Source organism: Trematomus bernacchii, unplaced genomic scaffold (genome assembly GCF_902827165.1).
Source record: "Trematomus bernacchii unplaced genomic scaffold, fTreBer1.1, whole genome shotgun sequence".
In the NCBI taxonomy this organism is placed as follows: Eukaryota; Metazoa; Chordata; class Actinopteri; order Perciformes; family Nototheniidae; genus Trematomus; species Trematomus bernacchii.
Window position 1 is genome coordinate 8199547 of NW_022987698.1, and position 19614 is coordinate 8219160.

A 19614-nucleotide genomic window follows, 5' to 3' on the forward strand; every position below is an offset into this window, starting at 1 on the left:
AGACATAAATGTATCTCATACACTACACAACTTGATTATAAGCCGTCCATTTGAGTGTGACGATGCTGTGCTTTCTATCTTAATCAGTGTGTGGATGATGATACGGGTTGAGTTTATCGTTGTGCTTTTATGATTCGGAACAATTGCAGATCAAATGTGACCTCCAACCTGCAGCTGCTTCTCCTGCATGTGGCCACTTCCTCCCAGCTGTCAGCATGCATGCATACTGGAAAAGGAAGTGTCTCCTCGGATCACTCAGCACTGAAACACACAGTCCGCAGCAGCAGCAGTCTATACATCCGCACTTATATTACACTCTTATCATATCATCCGGTTTGTGAAGTATGACCTGATTGGTTATCTTCAATTTTTTATTGTCGTAACCCTATAACCCTCAAAAGTAAATCAAACTACTGTAGCCTACTGAGTAAAGACAACAAAAATAATTAAAACTAAACTTGAAATGTAAATATTGTGCTATTTTTATCATACACACAAGCACTGCAGTGTTTTGGTTGTTGGAGATTAAAGGTGGGGTATGTAATTTTGAAGAAACCAGCTCGAGTGCGCTAGAATTTGAAAATACACAACCGGAAAAAATCTGCCACTTCCTTACAGAGCCCCTCCTCCAACACACACGAACGCGCACATGACCAATGAGGGCACGAGATAAGTTTGTGCACGAGATGGAAGGCTGACAGGCAGGTAGGCCGTCCAGTTATTTTAGCCGGGCCGGCTCAGATGATTGGTTGTGCTTTTTACAGTACTACGGCTTCCACAGATGACATTTTTTTATGTATTTATTGTCAAAGCATTTCATATATTCATTGCTAGCGGGATGTTAAGAGCATTCCATGGAATATAACAAGTGTTTCTGAAATAAATTACATACCCCACCTTTAAACCTAAAGAATGGAAAATGATATTCTGCCTTGTTTCATCAACATACCAAACGATATTGTGAGATAGGAAACTAAAGACATTCTACAGATGCACTATGTATTATGAGAGGATTTCCCCTTCAATTAAGTGTTTTACTTGTGTTTCAAAGTGCCCTGTTGGACTTCCACCTTTCTTAGGAACATTGCAAGTTACCATAATTTGTGGACATGATGCTGCTCGGTATGTGATCTGTGCATGGCTCATAAATTGCTTCTGTGAATCAGGTCATTGAGCGTTAGTTTGATTTTTATTCAAATTCTAAATCTGGAGTTATTACAAAGTAATGGCTGTGTCACCAGCCAGAGTCAATCAGTGTGAACTTGGGGGTAATTGTGACTTCAGGATAAGTCAGCCCTGTTTAAAGTTCATATACATTATTCATAAGCTCTATTAATAGTCTTACTACAAGAAAGAAGATTATGTCTTAGTGTTTTGTAGTGTTATGTAGTCTCTGTAGTGTAGCAGTGGTAATTAAAGAGAAGATGACATGCTTTCATGTTTCCAAACGGGACCAGCCACTGTGATGATGCGATGTCTTAATGTAATGCAAGTGCCATTCCTTAACTGTTAAATAATAAAACCATATCAGTCTCCTTAACTGTCATGCGATCATGTCTTTATATTATCATGTTACACATACCGAGTTCACACAAGGAGTGTAATAAAGAGTTACTACTGTATAGTCATTTTTACTTAATCTTTCAGAAATATCAGATTACTCATGACGAGGCCATACATTAGGGATACGGTTTTGTAACAGGTTCTAATAAGTTTATGTTTTTTTGATTAGTTTTAAAGTCTAAAAGCAGAAAGTTAGTCTGCAACATTTTGATGATAGATTTAGATTTGAAACAACATACACTGGTTCCAGCTCCTTGAACCATGAACACTTCTTCTCTGGCTCATTTGACATTGCGTCTAGTGTGATCCCTCTGAAGATAGTTAGTACTCATTATTAACCTTTGAACAACCCTCTTTCTTTATTGTATTTTCTTTTAGTAGACTTGCATGCTAGTATAGTCTGTCTGCCAAATATGTTAGTGCACTGCCATCTAAATGCCAGGATGTGTCACTGCAGACTTGCATCTGATAATAGTAGCTATTCTGTAGGAACCTGGCGACATAAAGGTTTGAGATGCTGACCATATTTGTTTCTTTTTAATCTCAAATGAAGGCATACGAAAGATGTGTGTCGTGTTTTTAATGCATTCTGATACAGTGTGGCAGCAGTTTAGTGCGCAAACATATTAAAAGGGGTTATTTTGTAATACAATTTCCTATCTAGTGAAAACAATCTTTGACTAAATTCACTCACATTATCATACTTTTGCATCTAAAACTTACTGTTTTATTTGATAACCTTTATGAATAATTTCTACCAGAATAAGGCTGATCAAAAGCCACACATCCAGCTCGCAGCAGTGAGTCACATGAGGAGTCGTCCCCCCCCTCTGTGTGATACTGAGCCACACCACCACTAATGATGGTTCTGAGCTGAGAAACGTCACAGTCACTCTTGTGGCTGGGAGTGAGCTGAGAGTGACACACCTGGCTGAACACATGAAGGTGGTGTTTAGGACTTGTGTCAGAAACATAAAGCAACTTCCGTTGGACTTGTGCTTCACATCTTATTACAGCACCTGGAAGTTTACTTCATTGTTCTCTATCTTTGCCCTTTGCAAAGCTTTGTGTTAACGCAATGTTAGTTTATTCATTTATGTTGCCACATTTGGTGGCTATTTTATTTCATTAATATTGAAGATGAAATAAAAAATCTGATTTACTTATACATTTAGGATGTAAGTACTGTAAGTGAAGGGAGATGGTTTTTGAGTACACCTTACATTTTTGATTAGTGATAATACATTGCCGGACAAGTATCTTAAAATTGTATTTCTACAATACAAATGTCTATAATAGAAATGTAACTAAAGTTGAAACTGTCTATTAAAATGTTATGACTATTATTCAAAAAGCATTATATCCATTTAGATATTTTCGACACCTTTTATTATTGGATGTAATAACTGAACAACTCTCCTGTTAAACTACATATTTGATAAGTTAAACTTTATATTATATTTATTCAGTAATAAATAAATCAGATAATCTCAACGAAATATTAATTGTGTACAATGCTGCCACCTAATGGGACATGGCTGCATGTGCATATGGGAACAAATTCAGTGTTTGAAACTAGGTAATAAAAGAAAAAGTGTTACTTTTGAGTGACTGGTACCCTCATGTGCAGTGGTGGATGAAGTATTCAGATCCTTTACTTAATTATGATACTTTAAGTATTAAAAGTACTAAGTGTAGAAGAATTCACAATGTGAGTGATATACTATGTACTGTATGTTGTATATTGTTTCTCATCCATTAATATAAAGCAAGTTCTACATTTGCTGGATTCTGAGCTAATGTTAACTATTTAATAGAAAGGACTGCAACTAATGCTACTTTTTAAGTTAAATGAATTTTGATGCTAGTGCTTACTTTTACTTAAAGTGGACCTATCATGCTATATTTGAATAATATAGTGTAGGACCATACCTACAGTATATAAGGCATATTTATACTTTTTTTTTTTCAAAATACCAAACAGATCATGCATTTTAGCCATGCCTCATTTTGCTCAATTTGACATTTTTTTGCTCTGTTTTTGCAAGGGCAGATTCTGTGAGAACAGCACCATCTACAGGCCTGGCATATGTACTACAGCGTCTCCAGCGCTTTCGAACGGCCATGGCCGTGGCTGTCTCCTCCTGATTGGTGGAGTTGGCCCAATAGCCGTAGCGCCACTGTCCTGACGTCAGGACAGTGTTCAAATCTGGATCAGTTTTTATCAGATCCGTTGCAGCCCCTTTTTTAGAAATTTGGGTATGGAGGAAAATAGAGAGGGTTGTGTTTTCTGACACTTGGTGAGTTCCCTGGAACACCGGGGACACATATTCATGTATAAAAGACGTACAAAAGTGCATTTTGCATGATAGGTCCCCTTTAAGTAACAACATCAATCAATTAAACTGCGTTAACTCAACTTAGCTTTGAACTGTGTTGAGTTATTTAAAACAAGACTGTTCTTTTTCCATTTAAGTGTTGTAAAGTTGGTGATGGGAGGAAGAAGAAAGGACACACTCCATTGTTGTGGCAGATTGTATTTCTCATCCATCACTTCATAGCTGTTATAACAAATAAACTGACAGAGTACTGTAAAGACAGGAACAGACAGAAAGCTCAGCTCAAAAAGATAAAAACAACACATACAGCAATGCCAAGACTTTTCAAAAAGTGACCCCCACCCTTTAATACCAACTCCATCTTAATATCACAACACATGTTCATCATACATCATCACCGTGTGAGAGCAGGCTTTCTGCTGTTGAAGCACGGTCTGTATGAAACTGTGAAAAGCTCTAATGTGTATGTATAACGAGTCAACCAAGATCCAAGTTTTGGAGTTATAAATAATAGTTTTTAGCATAAACAGTGAAAGGAAAAAGTATCTAAAGGGTGTGTCATTTTTTACACGGTTTTATTATAAAGAGTTCAACTACTTTGTTGTTCCTACAGAGGATGGAAAAGTGACTCTTTTGGCACAAGTACGTTCACCTGGGTTTTAAAACGTGACAACGTGATAGGAAAGAACACAAAGTATACAGATACAGTCAAAACTATTTCATTTGATCGTAGCTTCCACTTTAACAAAACAGTGAAGACATTTAAACACATAGTCGACACAGATAACCATAGCACACTTTGCAGGAAGTCACAAACTATTCCAAACACCGGGCGTCAATCAAAAAACAACTCGAAGGAGGAAAAAAAAGAATATGAAAGCAGGAGTTAGTCCATGAACAAGACCCAATTATCTTTTATTACTTCCTAATCTTTTTTTATTTTATAGAATGCATCATTGCTGCCATCTTGTGGCCATCGTTCAGATGATCAAGTTCAAGCTGCTAATAGCCACAAAGCTTCATATTAACCTTGGACATTTTTTCAGAGAACTATCCTGGCTCAATGTCCTCTTAATGCCCTTTTTCCAAGGATTTCTACTCTATCGGTATTCGTCAGAGATAGATCTGTTAAAATGCATTCTCTGCAGCCGTTGAGATTTCATCCACAGATCTTTGTGTTATAATCTACGTTGACTTTAATGTAAAGCATGTTTGATGCAGGAAAAGCCAGAAAAGGGACTTCAGATTTGGATTATTCTTTTAAACTAGCACATTTACTTCCTAGTAGTTTAGCTTACATCTCCTGAACCCACTGCAGAGAAATATCATCTCTTCCTTGACACTCATGACACAACATGGTACAGCCAATTTGAGCATTCACATTTCTGCTTTAAGTGATCAGATGCCCCAGATACACTTTTATATTTGCATATGTAACTTTTTGTAAAAAAACAGCTTTTAGTGTGGCTTTGAAGCTTGAAAAACATGGATTGAACATGAGTTGCCCTCCCTGTAATGTTCTGCAGTGGCTGCTTGAAATGAGAGTGGTGCTCAACCTTTTTTGCATTCATTACCTAAAATGCCCACTCGTGCTCATGATGAATAGACACATTATCATTTTCTCATGTCCCCTCAGCCTACAACACTCAACGGGTAGTGGCAGCGCAGCAGCTGCAGATTTAATTATTCCACACCACTAAAAGCACATTTATACAAACAGGATCATGTACTCGTTTGGGAAAAATGTACCGTATGCATTTAAGGGATATGGCTGTAAATATTCAATATTTTCCATAGGCCGAAGCCTGATATAAGCTTATTCCTTTGTACCGTAACCTCTATAAACACACGTCAGAAATCTACACTGGATGACATGCTGTTTAATTACAGTGAACATGGACACTGATGCTTTCCCATAAAGACCACTCTGTTGCTCTCATTTGTAATCTTGATATGTATCCATCCGCAGCTGACAAGTAAAATGTGCTTGAACTTCAGTGGCAAGTTTTTGACAGACTACCACATTGATGCTTTTAGTTTTTTTCATTGTTGGCCTTTTCTTTTGAATCATCATCCTTGAAAGTAATTGTGTGGTATCATGTTGAAACGTTTAACCTCATAAGGAAACCCTTTAAGGTATGAAGACAGTGTCAGGTCAGCCTCAAACTCAAGTCAGACATTGACATTTAAAAAATGGCCCCATCTCTTTTCTCTTTTAGACACATCAAGCTCACATATCAGCAGCATCGTACTGTGACTTTGCAAATGATGCTGTAAAGCAACCTAAAAGTGTAATCGTTTTTTTCCTCAAAATACTTGAGACAAACACGTAACACAAACAGGACCAATCAAATTCAAGTAAACACATTTAAAAACGTTTCTGCATCTTTCTTCAAACACATTTGAAATATCTTTACAGTTTCACAGTATATCCACTTAAAATGTTACTGTGAATTTGTGGTACGTTGACAGCAACTGCTGATGTACAGATAAGCTAACTGCAAAATGTCTTTCAATCTTTTCCACACTGCCTGCTGTCAAACATATGTACTGCTGTTAGAAACTATTAGAAATGCAGTGACTCTTTTTTTTCAATTCACATATACAATCCTGTACCTCAGTGATGTCTACACATCATCTGCTTCTCTAAAGCTCCTCTGGAGTACAGCCTCTCCTCCTGTGAGACGGGACGTGGTGCGTCATTAGAGTTAGTATGAGCTGCTTCGCCTCCTCCTCCCCGCTTCTTTCCTCCAGCTGAGATGAGTTACCCCTGTCAGAGAGTTACAGAGCGGACACTTTGAAGATGTTGATTCCAGCTGAGCTCGCTGTGGTCTGGATGCTCGGAGCTGCAGGGTGACCCGGGGGCGGGGGGGGGCCTCCTCTGTGGGGGCCCGCGGAGGCCGGCAGCATCGGGGTTTAAAGAGGGAGGCGACGGGAGGCTGATGATCGCTGTGGTGATACGTTCTCCTTTACAGTTGATCCTGACGCTGTCATTCGTTTTCAGGTTGAGCTTTGATCGACTAGGACATTTAATGTAGAGAGTAAGACAAACTATTAACAATGTTATAATGTACAGTATGTTAAACAACATAATAAAATATTTTTGGCGACATACTATGACTTTTTCTTGACCTTTTATTTCTTGCCTACTCATCATTTCTCAATCATTTTATTTTTGACGGACAATGCTCATGGTTTATAATGTTTGCAATGATAACTAGTATCCCAACCATGCAAGAGGCAGTGTTTAAACTGTACAGGTGTGTAGCTGAAATATTCAGGGACTTAAAGTGGGGAAGAACCACTTTAAGTCCCTGGCCAGATTGAACAGTATGTCTGTTACCTGGTGGCGTGGGACCCTCCAGAGCCTATGTGGAAGGCACTGAGCTCCTGCAGGGGGCTCTGCTGTGTCGGGACGGGGGGGCTGCAGGGCAGAGGAGTGTTTTTCTTTGTCCTGCAGCCACAGCAGGTGCCCACAGATTCGTCGTTGCTGGATACAGACGGGCTGCGTGAGTGGTAGCTCTGCAGCGCCGTGTCCAAACAGTTCTGCTCGTATATCTGCTCGTCTACAAACTCATGAGCCTGGAGAGATGAGAGAGGACGGGGGATTAAATATACGTGAAAGGGAAAGGTGCAGAAAGAGGAAAAGAGAGTTTAAAGTCAATACAACACAGATGTAGTTGCCTTGAGTGATATCATTTCAAATTTTACAAAGAAAGATAATTACTACTGATTATAATATATATAATTGAACCAGAAGAACATTCATAAACTCACTCTGTATATTTGCTTAATGGATAGAGCATCACTGCCTTTAACAAATCAATTTTTTTACACTGAAATATTTTGCAAAACACGAGTCAACGGACAACATCAACATCGTTTTAGAGTGCAGACTTTGAAAAGGTGTCAAACTGATATATAAACATTTTGAGTTTTTTTTGTCAATAATCTTTTTCTTCCTGATGTTGAGACAAATATGAGATGAAAAACATTACTGTCATGACGATATTCATCCCTGACAGCCACAAAACTCCAATAATCAGTAATGAATAAAAACAAACAGGGAATACACATGATTATGAGATCTTTGCAGGTGGAGTGTGTGGTTCCCAGCGGTGGTATCAAAGTGCTTGGGGTTGGGTTTAGTTAGGTGTCAGTATGGTTTCTGGATAATTGTGACGGGTATTTATTTAAATAATCCTCAGATTAATCCATAAGGAATAACAGATTTTTCCTGCATATGGTACTTTTTCTAATTTTACTTGCACACTATTTCTCAAGTTAAATTTTCAATGCAAACATTTGAAACTTAACTACTACTTATCTAATGCAAACCGTATTATCATGATTCAATACTTAAGGGACAATTAACACTTAGTTTCAACCACATTCATGTAGTTGGAGGGTTGTTTTACGCTGCAAGGATCAGAGACAGAGAAGTGATCGAGTGTACCCACAGTGGTTTTCTCCAGACAGTTCAGTAGGTGGTGGTGTTGGCTCTCTAACAGAGACGTTGACTTATTCAGCTTCTGATCATCCTCTTCTGTATCCTTAGTAAGCCACACACACACACAAACACAAACACACACGCACAAACAAACACACACACACACAAAATTGATGAATTTTGACAAATGATATTGTAGGTGTTTCTTCTTGACTCATTAAAGCCTCTCCTTTGTCATCCGTAATGAAGTCATAGGTGACTAGTTCTGCTCCATGTGTGCCATTTTAAACTGGATGATCCTGGTTTATGTTTGTTTATCTCAATCATTAGTATTCTCATTAGTTGTGATCATTATTATCATTATCAGGTAACGGACAAATCCTGCTGCTTGCTTTCAGATAACTTACTTGTTAATTAATGACATAGTGGGCCACATTTCCAGTCCGTGTGAATTGATCCCTCTGCCTTGTCAAATAGTTTGTTTATAATGAATTGTCCCATGTTGCATCTTTTGTGCCATTATTACTGTGATTGCCTTATGTTGGTACCTTGTGTAAGCAGGCTCCAAAATACCTTCTCCTTTTATTGAACTTAAAAATGAGAAAACTGTGTTGTTGCCAGCTCTCTCTTCCTTAATTATCTAAGTAGGTGCCACTGAGTACATGTGATGCTCCAGGCAGCTGAACAGATATTGATGTGCGAAGCGTCACAAAAAAGGAGGTGGAGAAGCGTTGAGGAAAAGAGAAAACTTCTGGAACTTGTTGTTGTTGTTGTGTTTCTCCAAACAGGACTCGGATTCAAAGCTCCGCTCCAATATAGCTTAGTCTCAAAGCAATCACAATTGCCAAAAACATGAAAACTGAAAACAAATGAATTCCCTCCCCACAGCACACATTGTTACTCAAAGGATTTGGGTGGGTGGCGATCCAGCCCAAGGACTCTCATTCAAATTCCAGACACATGAATAATACAGTGATGTGCACGTGAGGAAACTGCGTCTTCTGATGTTTCAATGTATGGATCTGTGGCAGAGGCACTGTCAAACACAACGTATAGTTAGAGACCTGTGTCAACACTCTCGTGTAAGAAGCTCAGTAGGTACAATCCATTTGGAAAGTGATTTTGACGGCATTAACCTCGTTGTGAAAATTATATTTTTTGTTTAACTTGTCTTATCTGCAAGGCTTAGAGCTGTTTTTCTTAAATGGTCCATTTGTTGTGTATGATATGACAATAAAGAGGTAGATCTCTTAGTGTAAATGATACCAATCAATAAGTAGAACTGCTTTACGAATATATTAGTTTGGTTATTATTTCTTCAGTAATGTGATCTTGTATTTATCGATCATTCAAATAGATGTTTTTGTCAAAAGTGGACGTTCCCATTCTACTTTTTTATTCAACAGTTTATCAATTAATATTCCAGAAAAATGCATTACCTAAATATTTAATGACATAAACCGCGATAAAGAACATTTCACATCTTATCTTCATCTTATATTTGTTGTCTTAACTACATTTATTACAATTTGTATGGCAATCGGTCCATTGCCCTTTTTCTAACATGTGCAGAAGAACACAGGAAATAAGACAGCTGTGATTGTGAGCCCCATTTCGCCTTTCCTATATACAGTAAATACTGTATATATCTATCTGACTGGTTCTGTTGTCATTTAGCACCTGTAACCCGCCATGTTGGCAGTGATTTGGTGTTTACCATATCAGAACAAATCCTGTCACTCTAAAGTAAAAAGAGAAATACAACAGCAGCTAAAGGGATAACGCTGTAAGGCCTTTCTGATGAAGCTTATAATAAAACTTGACAGGATTATCAATAAATCACCCTCTACGATAATGAGCCTGTGATCTGGGTAACAAATAAATGACTGTCAGAAAATTAAAAAGCCTTCAGGGGAGATGGAAAAACTAGCAGACCAGAACTTCTAATCTAGGTTGTGAAAGAAGCAGTCATTTTGTCATAATGTCACCTCGCACTCGACCCCACCCCGGACCCCTCGCTGACTGACAGCAGTGACAACACCCTCATTTGATGCGGCAGGTCTCATCACACACGCCAAGGAATACGCTCGCTCTGCGCTCACAGATGGAGTGTATATGATAATTCTAACCACTAACACCCATGAGCCTTCACACTGGACTCTATTAGATCCAAATGCATTTCAGTTGCCATCTGCACGGAGGGGAGCATGTAGCAAGACTTATGGACAGGAAGGACACAGGCAATTTGCTCATGCATTAACATGGTTCAAACTTAAAGCGGATGAGTATAAAAAAAGAAAAGTAGATTGGTTAATGTACTGTTGCTCTGATGTCTAAATATTCAACCTCATCATCTCAACTTTATAAGCATTTCTTTAAACTTGTTTTGTTGCCACGAAAAACGGTTATTTCAGTTTTTTAGTATGGTGATGACAAAAGACAATAACATAACAACATTGCAGTCTAGAGAGGAGGAAAGACAGAAACATGTTGTACCTCTGAAGAAGGACACAAACATTGTTTCTCTTCTGTAGGAACAGGAGTCGTGGGGTTTGAGTGTCCTCCGCGGCCTTATTGTTCACTGCTGCACTTTTGAAGTTAGCTGAAGCCTCTTTTTTAATGCACTAACCGTCTAATTATCACCAAGAGCAATTAAATAACAAGCAAGGGAAGTACAAAGTTTGACTTTGCCAGTTTTACAGATGTGGAATAAATTAAATCTAGGATTAACAGATAACTAAGAACAAGTATTTTGTGTGATGACACTGATAACGCCTGAATGTTCGATTATTGGCATGACTCCTGTATGACAACCAGAAAGTAATGACTCCAAATTCAGCTGCTTTCATTGCCTCTAAATTACTTCCTTTGCTTAATTATAGCAGTAAATGTTTGTCAGTGTGTGTAAATGTGTGTGTATACTACAGATGTGAATGTTTTCCTTGCGTTGCAGGGAACTGGAATTATTAGTAATAGGATGTTTGACAAGGAACAATATGATTAATCTCTCATACTGAATTACAATCTGCTGACATCTTCATGTCACTTTTAATGAACACATTGAACATCTGAGTAATAACGGCGCCCACTCGGTCGCACTGCTGGTGGTTGTCGGTGTTTGTCGGTGTGCAGAGGGCGGAGGTCGTTCTCACCGTCAGCTCCAGCAGTTCGTTGAGCAGGCCGTTGCATTTGTTGTGCAGGAAGGCGCTGGCGCTGGACTTGGATATTCTTATCCTGGCCAGTCTGGCTTTCTGGGCGTGGGAAGAAGAGGAAGAGGAAGAGGGCACAGCATCAGACAGGGTGGGCGGGGGGGCACTGAACATGACTTATGCAGTATTTAATGATGAGAAAATGCAAACTCATTACTCAAGCTCTGTAGTAATTTCTCAGCTACTGCTGTAGAGCTTACCCCCACAAATTTACATTCTTTTTTTAATGAAAATGTATAGGAGAACAAAACGATATCAAATCAAGTTTTATTTATAAAGCACATTTAAAAGCGATTTTTGGTCGAGCCAAAGTGCTGCACATGTAATAAAAACAAATTACTACAATCACAATAAAAGACAATAATTTACAACAGAAATATAAAAAACAAAAACACAGGGAATAGTCAGGTGTCATGCTCCGCTCTGACTAGAAGGCCAGAGAGAAGAAGTGTGTTTTTAGTGAGGATTTAAAAACCCCTAGGCCGACCTCACATGGAGGGGCAGAGTGTTCCAGAGCCTGGGGCCAGCAGCTGCGAAGGCTCGGTGACCTCAGGTTTTGAGCCTAGTCTTGGGCACTACCAGCAGCAGCTGGTCAGCAGACCTTAAAGCTCTGGCTGGGGTGTAGCGCTGGAGGAGTTCTGCTAAATAAGCCGGAGCCAGCCCATTTAGTGCTTTAAAAACAAATAAAAGGAGTTTAAAATCAATTCGGAACCGAATTGGAAGCCAGTGTAGTGAGGCCAGAATTGGGGTGATGTGGTCACGTTTTTTGTGGCCAGTCAGAAGACGTGCAGCTGCGTTTTGGACTAGCTGCAGGCGTTTAATTGAGGCCTGGTCCATACCCACATACAGAGCGTTGCAGTAATCCAGTCTCGAGGTAACAAAGGCATTAATAACCCTTTCTAGGTCTTTAAAAGATAAATACGACTTGGTCTTGGCCAATAGTCTTATTTAAAAAAAGAGGGATTTGACTACGGTGCTGACCTGCTTGTCGATACTAATCACTAATACCGTATACACTCAGGTACATGGCTAAGAGTTTATGGACTGGATTTAATGGGAACTATTTTAATAATTGGTTTAACGTATTCCTTATAGCAAAAGTCAAATATACTACTTACAGTTTCTAGTTCCAATGTCTCCAACGGGGCCATTTCCTGTTTTAACTTCTCATATGTTTTAGGAAACTAAATGTATCTCTGAATTTGTAATTGTGGGTTGTAGACAATAAGACATTTTAAGATATTTTTGTCAACCTATACTTTGTCAGGGATGACCATTAAGACCAAGGGATCATTTTCGAGATAACGAAAATTGATTGTCAATTACAAAAAGAATATGGATATTAAATAACGATTATTTGATAATGAATGTAATCCTTATTTATACCCCTAATGAGCAGAGGGTGTCCTCTAGCTTTTTTTTTGGCAAGTTTCAGTATACAGTAGAAAGGATCAAAAGTAGATTTTTCATCACAAACTCACTGATGAATTTCACACAGATGTAATAAGCTCTGATCATAATTAGTTTTTGTTTTGTTTTCATCCTCATATTTTCTGATGCTAAAATCTTTTTGTTCCGTCTTTTCTCATTACGTTGCGATTCTAAATAGTTGTTTATTTTGATCAAAACTGAATGTTGATCCCAGTGAGACTAACAACCACTTTGTTAAAGCTTATGAGGATGCAAATAAACGATGAGTAATGCCTCTTTGAAGCTGAAATTCTTTGTGCAGGACAATATTCTAAAACATTTCAGATTTATCCTTTCAAAGAAGAGAATGAAGATGAACCATAAACCACTAGAAAAAAATAACAATTTAAAAAACGGGAATGCTAACACGAGGCAGAAAGTTGCTGTCAACGACTGACATACTTGGAGATCTTAATATTCACGTCGACTCCCCCTCCTGCCACTTTGCCACTGAGTTTCTGCTACTTCTGGACTGCCTCAATCTGACACAGCATGTTAATGTCCCCACACACGCCAAGGGCCACACGCTCGACCTGGTCATCACAAACTCCGCCCCCATCAGCAATCTGCTGGTGTATGACCTGGGGGTGTCTGACCACAAGACCATCTCTATGGAGCTCTTTTTCCAGTCCCCACTCAGCATGCCCAAACGCCAAATCCGCTTCAGGAACCTGAGGAACATCAACCCGGACACCATGACCCTGGATCTCCAGCATCTCTCATCCGCCACCTTCTCATCAGTAAATGAGTCAGTTGCTTATTACAACCACTCACTTAACCGTCTCCTTGATCTGCACGCCCCCCTCAAAACCAGGATGGTCACCTTCTCGCGCTCAGCCCCTTGGTACACCGGCGAGCTGCGGAGAATGAAGACAGCTGGGCGTGTCCTTGAGCGGCGGCTCAAGGCCTCAGGACTCACTGTTCACCAGTTAGCCTATCGTGAACACCAGAAGGCCTACGCACAGTCCCTCAGAGATGCACGGTCCCAGTACTACTCCTCCCTCATCAACAACAGTTCTGGAAACTCCAAGCAACTCTTCTCCACCATTAACCACCTCCTCAAACCCCAAAGTCCTTTACACTCCGACTCCACTGAGAAGCAGTGTAGCAACTTCGCCGCCTTCTTCACCAACAAAGTTGACACCATCCGCTCCCTCCTCTCTAGCCCCTCTACACCTCCAGTTCCAACTGCTGACCCACAGCCTGGGACAACCCAGCCTCTTCGCTGTTTCACGGACGTCTCTCAGCGAGAGGTTGAGGGCATCGTTAGGAGGATGAAGCCCTCCACCTGTGTCCTGGACCCCCTTCCGTCAGCTATTGTGAAATCTTACATCTGTACCATGAGCCCCATGATCACTAAGATCGCAAACCTCTCTCTCCAGGCTGGCCATGTCCCCTCTGCCCTAAAAACCGCTGTCATCAAACCTCGTCTCAAAAAACCCTCCCTTGACCCGGGAGTCCTGGCCAACTACAGACCCATTTCCAACCTTCCTTTTCTGTCGAAGGTGCTGGAAAACCTAGTTGCTGCTCAGCTCCAGGACCACCTAAACTCCAACAGCCTCTTTGAGAAGTTCCAGTCTGGTTTCCGCTCAGGCCACAGCACAGAAACTGCCCTGGTCAGGGTCACCAACGACCTGCTGATGACGGCTGATGCTGGCTCTCCCTCTCTCCTCATCCTCCTCGATCTCACTGCAGCTTTCGACACCGATCACGGCATCCTCCTCCATCGTCTGCACTCCACCATCGGACTCTCTGACTCTCCCCTTGACTGGTTCAGATCTTACCTCACCGGGAGAACAGAGTACGTCTCCTTGGGCGAGGCAGAGTCGGGTACCCACAACGTCACCTGTGGTGTCCCTCAAGGATCAGTTCTCGGCCCCACCCTCTTCACACTCTACATGCTCCCCCCTTGGCTCTATCATCAGCCGACATGGAGTATCATTCCACTGTTACGCTGATGATACCCAACTGTACCTCAGGATCAACCCTACCTCCTCTGCAGCCCTGCCTTCACCCACACTCACTGCCTGCCTGGAGGAGATACAGGCGTGGATGAAGCAAAACTTCCTGAAACTCAACAGCTCCAAGACCGAAGCCATTATAGTTGGCACCCCACACCAGGTTCAGTCATCCACCATCACCTTCTCCGGCCAGGACATTACCCTCTCCTCAATAGTCACCAACCTGGGTGTTAAAATTGACTCCTATCTCACCTTTGAGGCCCACATTAAACAGCTGTGCAAGAACTCCTTCTATCACCTCAGGAACATCGCCAAACTCCGCCCCACACTCACTCTGTCCGACGCCGAAAAGCTGGTCCACGCCTTTGTCTCCTCCAGGCTGGACTACTGCAATGCACTCCTCATCGGGATCCCTAACAAAAGCATCCAGAAGCTCCAGTACATACAGAACAGCGCTGCTAGGATCCTGATGAGGGTGCGCAAATATGACCACATCACCCCATCCTTAAAGCACTACACTGGCTACCCGTACAACTGAGGATAGAATTCAAGATCTCCGTCCTCACCCACCAGTGTGTCCATGGAACTGCCCCTCCCTACCTCAAGGAACTCCTCACCACCCATACCTCCTTGCGGACCACCCGCTCCAGCAACTCCTACCTGCTCAAACCCCCCAGGACTAAGCTCCGTACCATGGGAGACCGGGCCTTCTGCTCGGCTGCCCCCAGTCTGTGGAACGCTCTCCCCGACCACATGAGAGCACCACAGAGCGTGGAGGCTTTTAAAAAAGGCCTCAAAACCCATCTTTTCAAAAGAGCCTTTGCCTAGACCCTTTTACCATCCTTTTATCTTTATTTTTTTTTTTTTTTTTTTTTTATTGCTTTTTATGAATTCTACCGTGTTGTGTCATGTCTATTTATACTGTTCCTGCTCACTGCCTGTAGCACTTCGGGATTTGAATTCGAATATGAAGTGCTTTATAAATGGAACCCATTATTATTATTATTATTATTAAACACAACTTAAAGGGGACCTATCATGCAAAATGCACTTTTGTACGTCTTTTATACATGAATATGTGTCCCCGGTGTTCCAGGGAACTCACCAAGTGTCAGAAAACACAACCCTCTCTCTTTTCCTCCATACCCAAATCTCTAAAAACGGGGCTGCAACGGAGCTGATACAGATTTGAAATTGTTCTGACGTCAGAAACGGGGAGCTCCGCCTATATTGGCAACTCTCCACCTATCAGGGGAATGGGGGGTTGGGCCACGGCCATTGCCGCTCGAAAGCACTGGAGACGCTGTAGTACATATGCCAGGCCTGTAAGTGGCGTTGTAGTCTGCCACAAAAGCAGCGAAGAAGACTTCTCACAGAATCAGCCCTTGCAAAAACAGGGCTGGAAAAGAGCAAATAGAGCGAAATGAGGCATGGCTAAAATGCATGATCTGTTTGGTATTTTGAAAAAAAAACTTCACAGACATGTTTTATATAGGTATGGCCCTACAATATATTATTCAAATATAGCATGATAGGTCCACTTTAAAGGTGGGGTAGGTAAGTTTGAGAAACCAGCTCGAGATACACTTTTTGTTATATTCCATGGAATGCTCTTAACATCCCGATAGCAATGAATATCTTAAGTGCTTTGACAAAAAATCCATAAAAAAAATTCATCAGTGGAAGCCGTAGTACTGTAAAAAGCACGACCAATCATTTTAGCCGGCCCGGCTAAAATAACTGCATGGCCTACCTGCCTGTCAGCCTTCCATCTGTGCACAAACTTATCTCGTGCCCTCATTGGTCATGTGCGCGTTCGTGTGTGTTGGAGGAGGGGCTCTATAAGGAAGTGGCAGATTTTTTCCGGCTGTGTATTTTCAAATTCTAGCACACTCGAGCTAGTTTCTCCAAAATTACCTACCCCACCTTTAAGGATCGTTTAGGTCTGCCCATAAGACACTGAGAAGTTTACAACGCTGGATCTGACTGCTGAATATAAAACTGCATTCACTTTCAAAGCCTGTTTGCCACCTCCTCTTTGTCTGCAATGAGGTGTAGCAAAAGTGATAACTCCTCCAAAAGAGAGATGTGATAACTGAACAGAGAAATGAGAGAGAAATCATATTGGGAATTTCTAAAAATGAAGAGGATATTAGGACAACTCTGCCTCAAGTGCTTTGACATGTACGGGGAGAGATTTCTTTAACCTTGTCCTGCTCTCTCTCCTCGATAAATGCATTTCAGAAACAGGAGACAGGCAGAGCAATATCTATTTCCAAGATGCGAATGAAAAGTAATGGAATTAGTTGGATGTCTTAGAAATTGTCTGTCAGACCGCAGATACACATGAAGGTGAGAGGAAGGCTATGGAACTGCGATATAATAGTAATGATTGTGTACGTGCTCAGTGTGTGAAATGGAGAGGAAGAGGGGGGAAAATACCGTTGGCTGCTTCCTTCTACAAAGCTTCCGCCAAATTGCGAATGAATTTGAAAGAGAGTGCTTTCGAGTGCTGCCTGCATTTCTGTTTGATCAAAAGCTAAACTTGACACATGGAAAGAAAGAAAAAAAAAAAAAAGAGGAAAAAATAACTAACTCTGATCCTACTGGTGTGGTGATGAGTATTTCAACTTCTGCAAAGGGCCAATGAAACTTCATATTTCTGAGGAATTGTGACTCTGAGCTGATGAAATCATGAATCTATTAGAAGTCCGGGCAACCAAGGGTTGGTGAAGTCTTGAGACACAGGTTTTAAATCACAAATCTAATACCTGGCCTGCTGTCAGCAGTCTTTTTTTGTATCTAGGTGGCAGCAATGATGACAAACTGGTCAAATACAAATGTCTTAATAAAATATTCCTTTCTCATCTTTTTTGGCATAGATCCACCCACTGGACTACCCCTTACAAAAGAAAAGGACATGTCGCTCCGCAATAACATCCCTATGCAATCAGATTATTTCGGAGTCTTTAAAATCATCAAACTAAAGGGAAAGAGATAGAACCAATTTGTCTTTACTATTAGACCACTGCCCAAGTCAACTCCGTCATCATCAAGTCAAGTCTTGTTTTTTTCTTTAAACAAAATAACCTCATAAAAACGCAATGATGGATTATGTTGTCCCTCTCATAACTTAATGCCTCTTCTCCCCTTCCTGTGGCTCCCAGCCTGTCGCCCAATAGTTCCCACGGAAGAGGGTCATTTTTCAATAGAAATATTACAGTGCTTTTATATTGCGTTTCAATAAAAATTGAGGAACGGTCAAAACCAGTTAAGAGTAGTGAAAAATAACCATACTTTAGTTTTTTTATTATTAGAGTCTTCAATGATTCTGGCTCACACATTTTCCATTTTGCAACCAAAAGCATCTTTAAGTTAAACTTTAGCTGGCTGGTAATTTACTACGTCTTTCTGTTCTAGACCTGTATCAACTCTGATCAGGTCTTTACGACTTTATGCTAAAAGCTGTTATGTAATCTCTTCACAGGTAAGATAGATGAGTAAAAATACCAATTAGGCACATTGGTATCAGGGGTTGTTTCTCCTGCTAGCTATGCCATCTGTTGGTGACTGAACATGAAGAGGAGACACTGCACTCTACGCTGACACACACACACACACACACACACACACACACACACACACACACACACACACACACACACACACACACACACACACACACACACACACACACACACACACACACACACACACACACACACACACACACACACACACACACACACACACACACACACACACACACACACACACACACACACACACACACACACACACACACACACACACACACACACACACACACACACACACACACACACACACACACACACACACACACACCTTTCTATTTTCTGACTGTGAGGCTACAATGGGTACATGAGAAGACCTGCAAATCCCCAGATGACTGCATAATTGTAATGGGAGCCTGGAGTCGCCTGTTGTTAGAGAAGAATGAAGACGAATTAGATCTAGAGAGGAAGGTAAGGCCAGACGCCTGTACTACGAAGCCGGATTTTCGCTTAGCCGGCTGACTTCAGGGAAAACTCGGGCTTTTCGGTCCTACGACGCTGGTTCTCTTTTTAGCGGGCTAGATCTCCATGGTAACTTATGCTGAGCGGCTAACCTCCTCGGGAGGAGGTTAGGTTGCAGGCTAAGAGATCAACTGAGTGAAAGCACTGCCTGCTGACCAATCAGAGCTCCGTGTGCGGAGTTTAAAGCTATCAAGTCATATTACAGGATAGAGGAAATACAGAAAAACTGCCATTGCAGGAAAGACGACCGGCAAAAATCAACTGACTGTGTGAACGTGAACATTAATAGAATATCCCCTCCCATCTTTAGAGAAATCTGACTATTATAACATTAGCGTTAAGAAAGCTTACTTAAATATCTGCCACAACATAAGTAACCGGATCAGAGTAACATTAAGTACAGTCCGCGGCACTGTGAGTGCAGACGTCGATGTGTCCCATCATTCATATCATCACATCATAATGTATCATATTTCCTTATCTGAGTCAGCTTCTTGAGCCGTATCTGGCCGTGCAACACTCACAGTGTCACATACTGTATGCAGAAGTATTATTTTAAGCAAC

At 41.0% G+C, this 19614-nt stretch overlaps 1 protein-coding gene across 1 annotated transcript in view; it reads right to left on the reverse strand.

Annotated features, from left to right (window-relative positions):
• Nucleotides 1-4097: 4097 nt before the first annotated feature.
• The window catches only part of LOC117489374 (potassium voltage-gated channel subfamily D member 3-like), a 70006-nt gene continuing 54489 nt past the window's right edge, over nt 4098-19614 (reverse strand). Inside the window, 5 exon segments of the mRNA XM_034138594.1 lie at nt 4098-6776; nt 6778-6922; nt 7246-7484; nt 8363-8455; nt 11505-11603. Of these exon segments, the coding sequence (XP_033994485.1) occupies nt 6684-6776; nt 6778-6922; nt 7246-7484; nt 8363-8455; nt 11505-11603 (669 nt within the window). The 3' untranslated portion in view covers nt 4098-6683.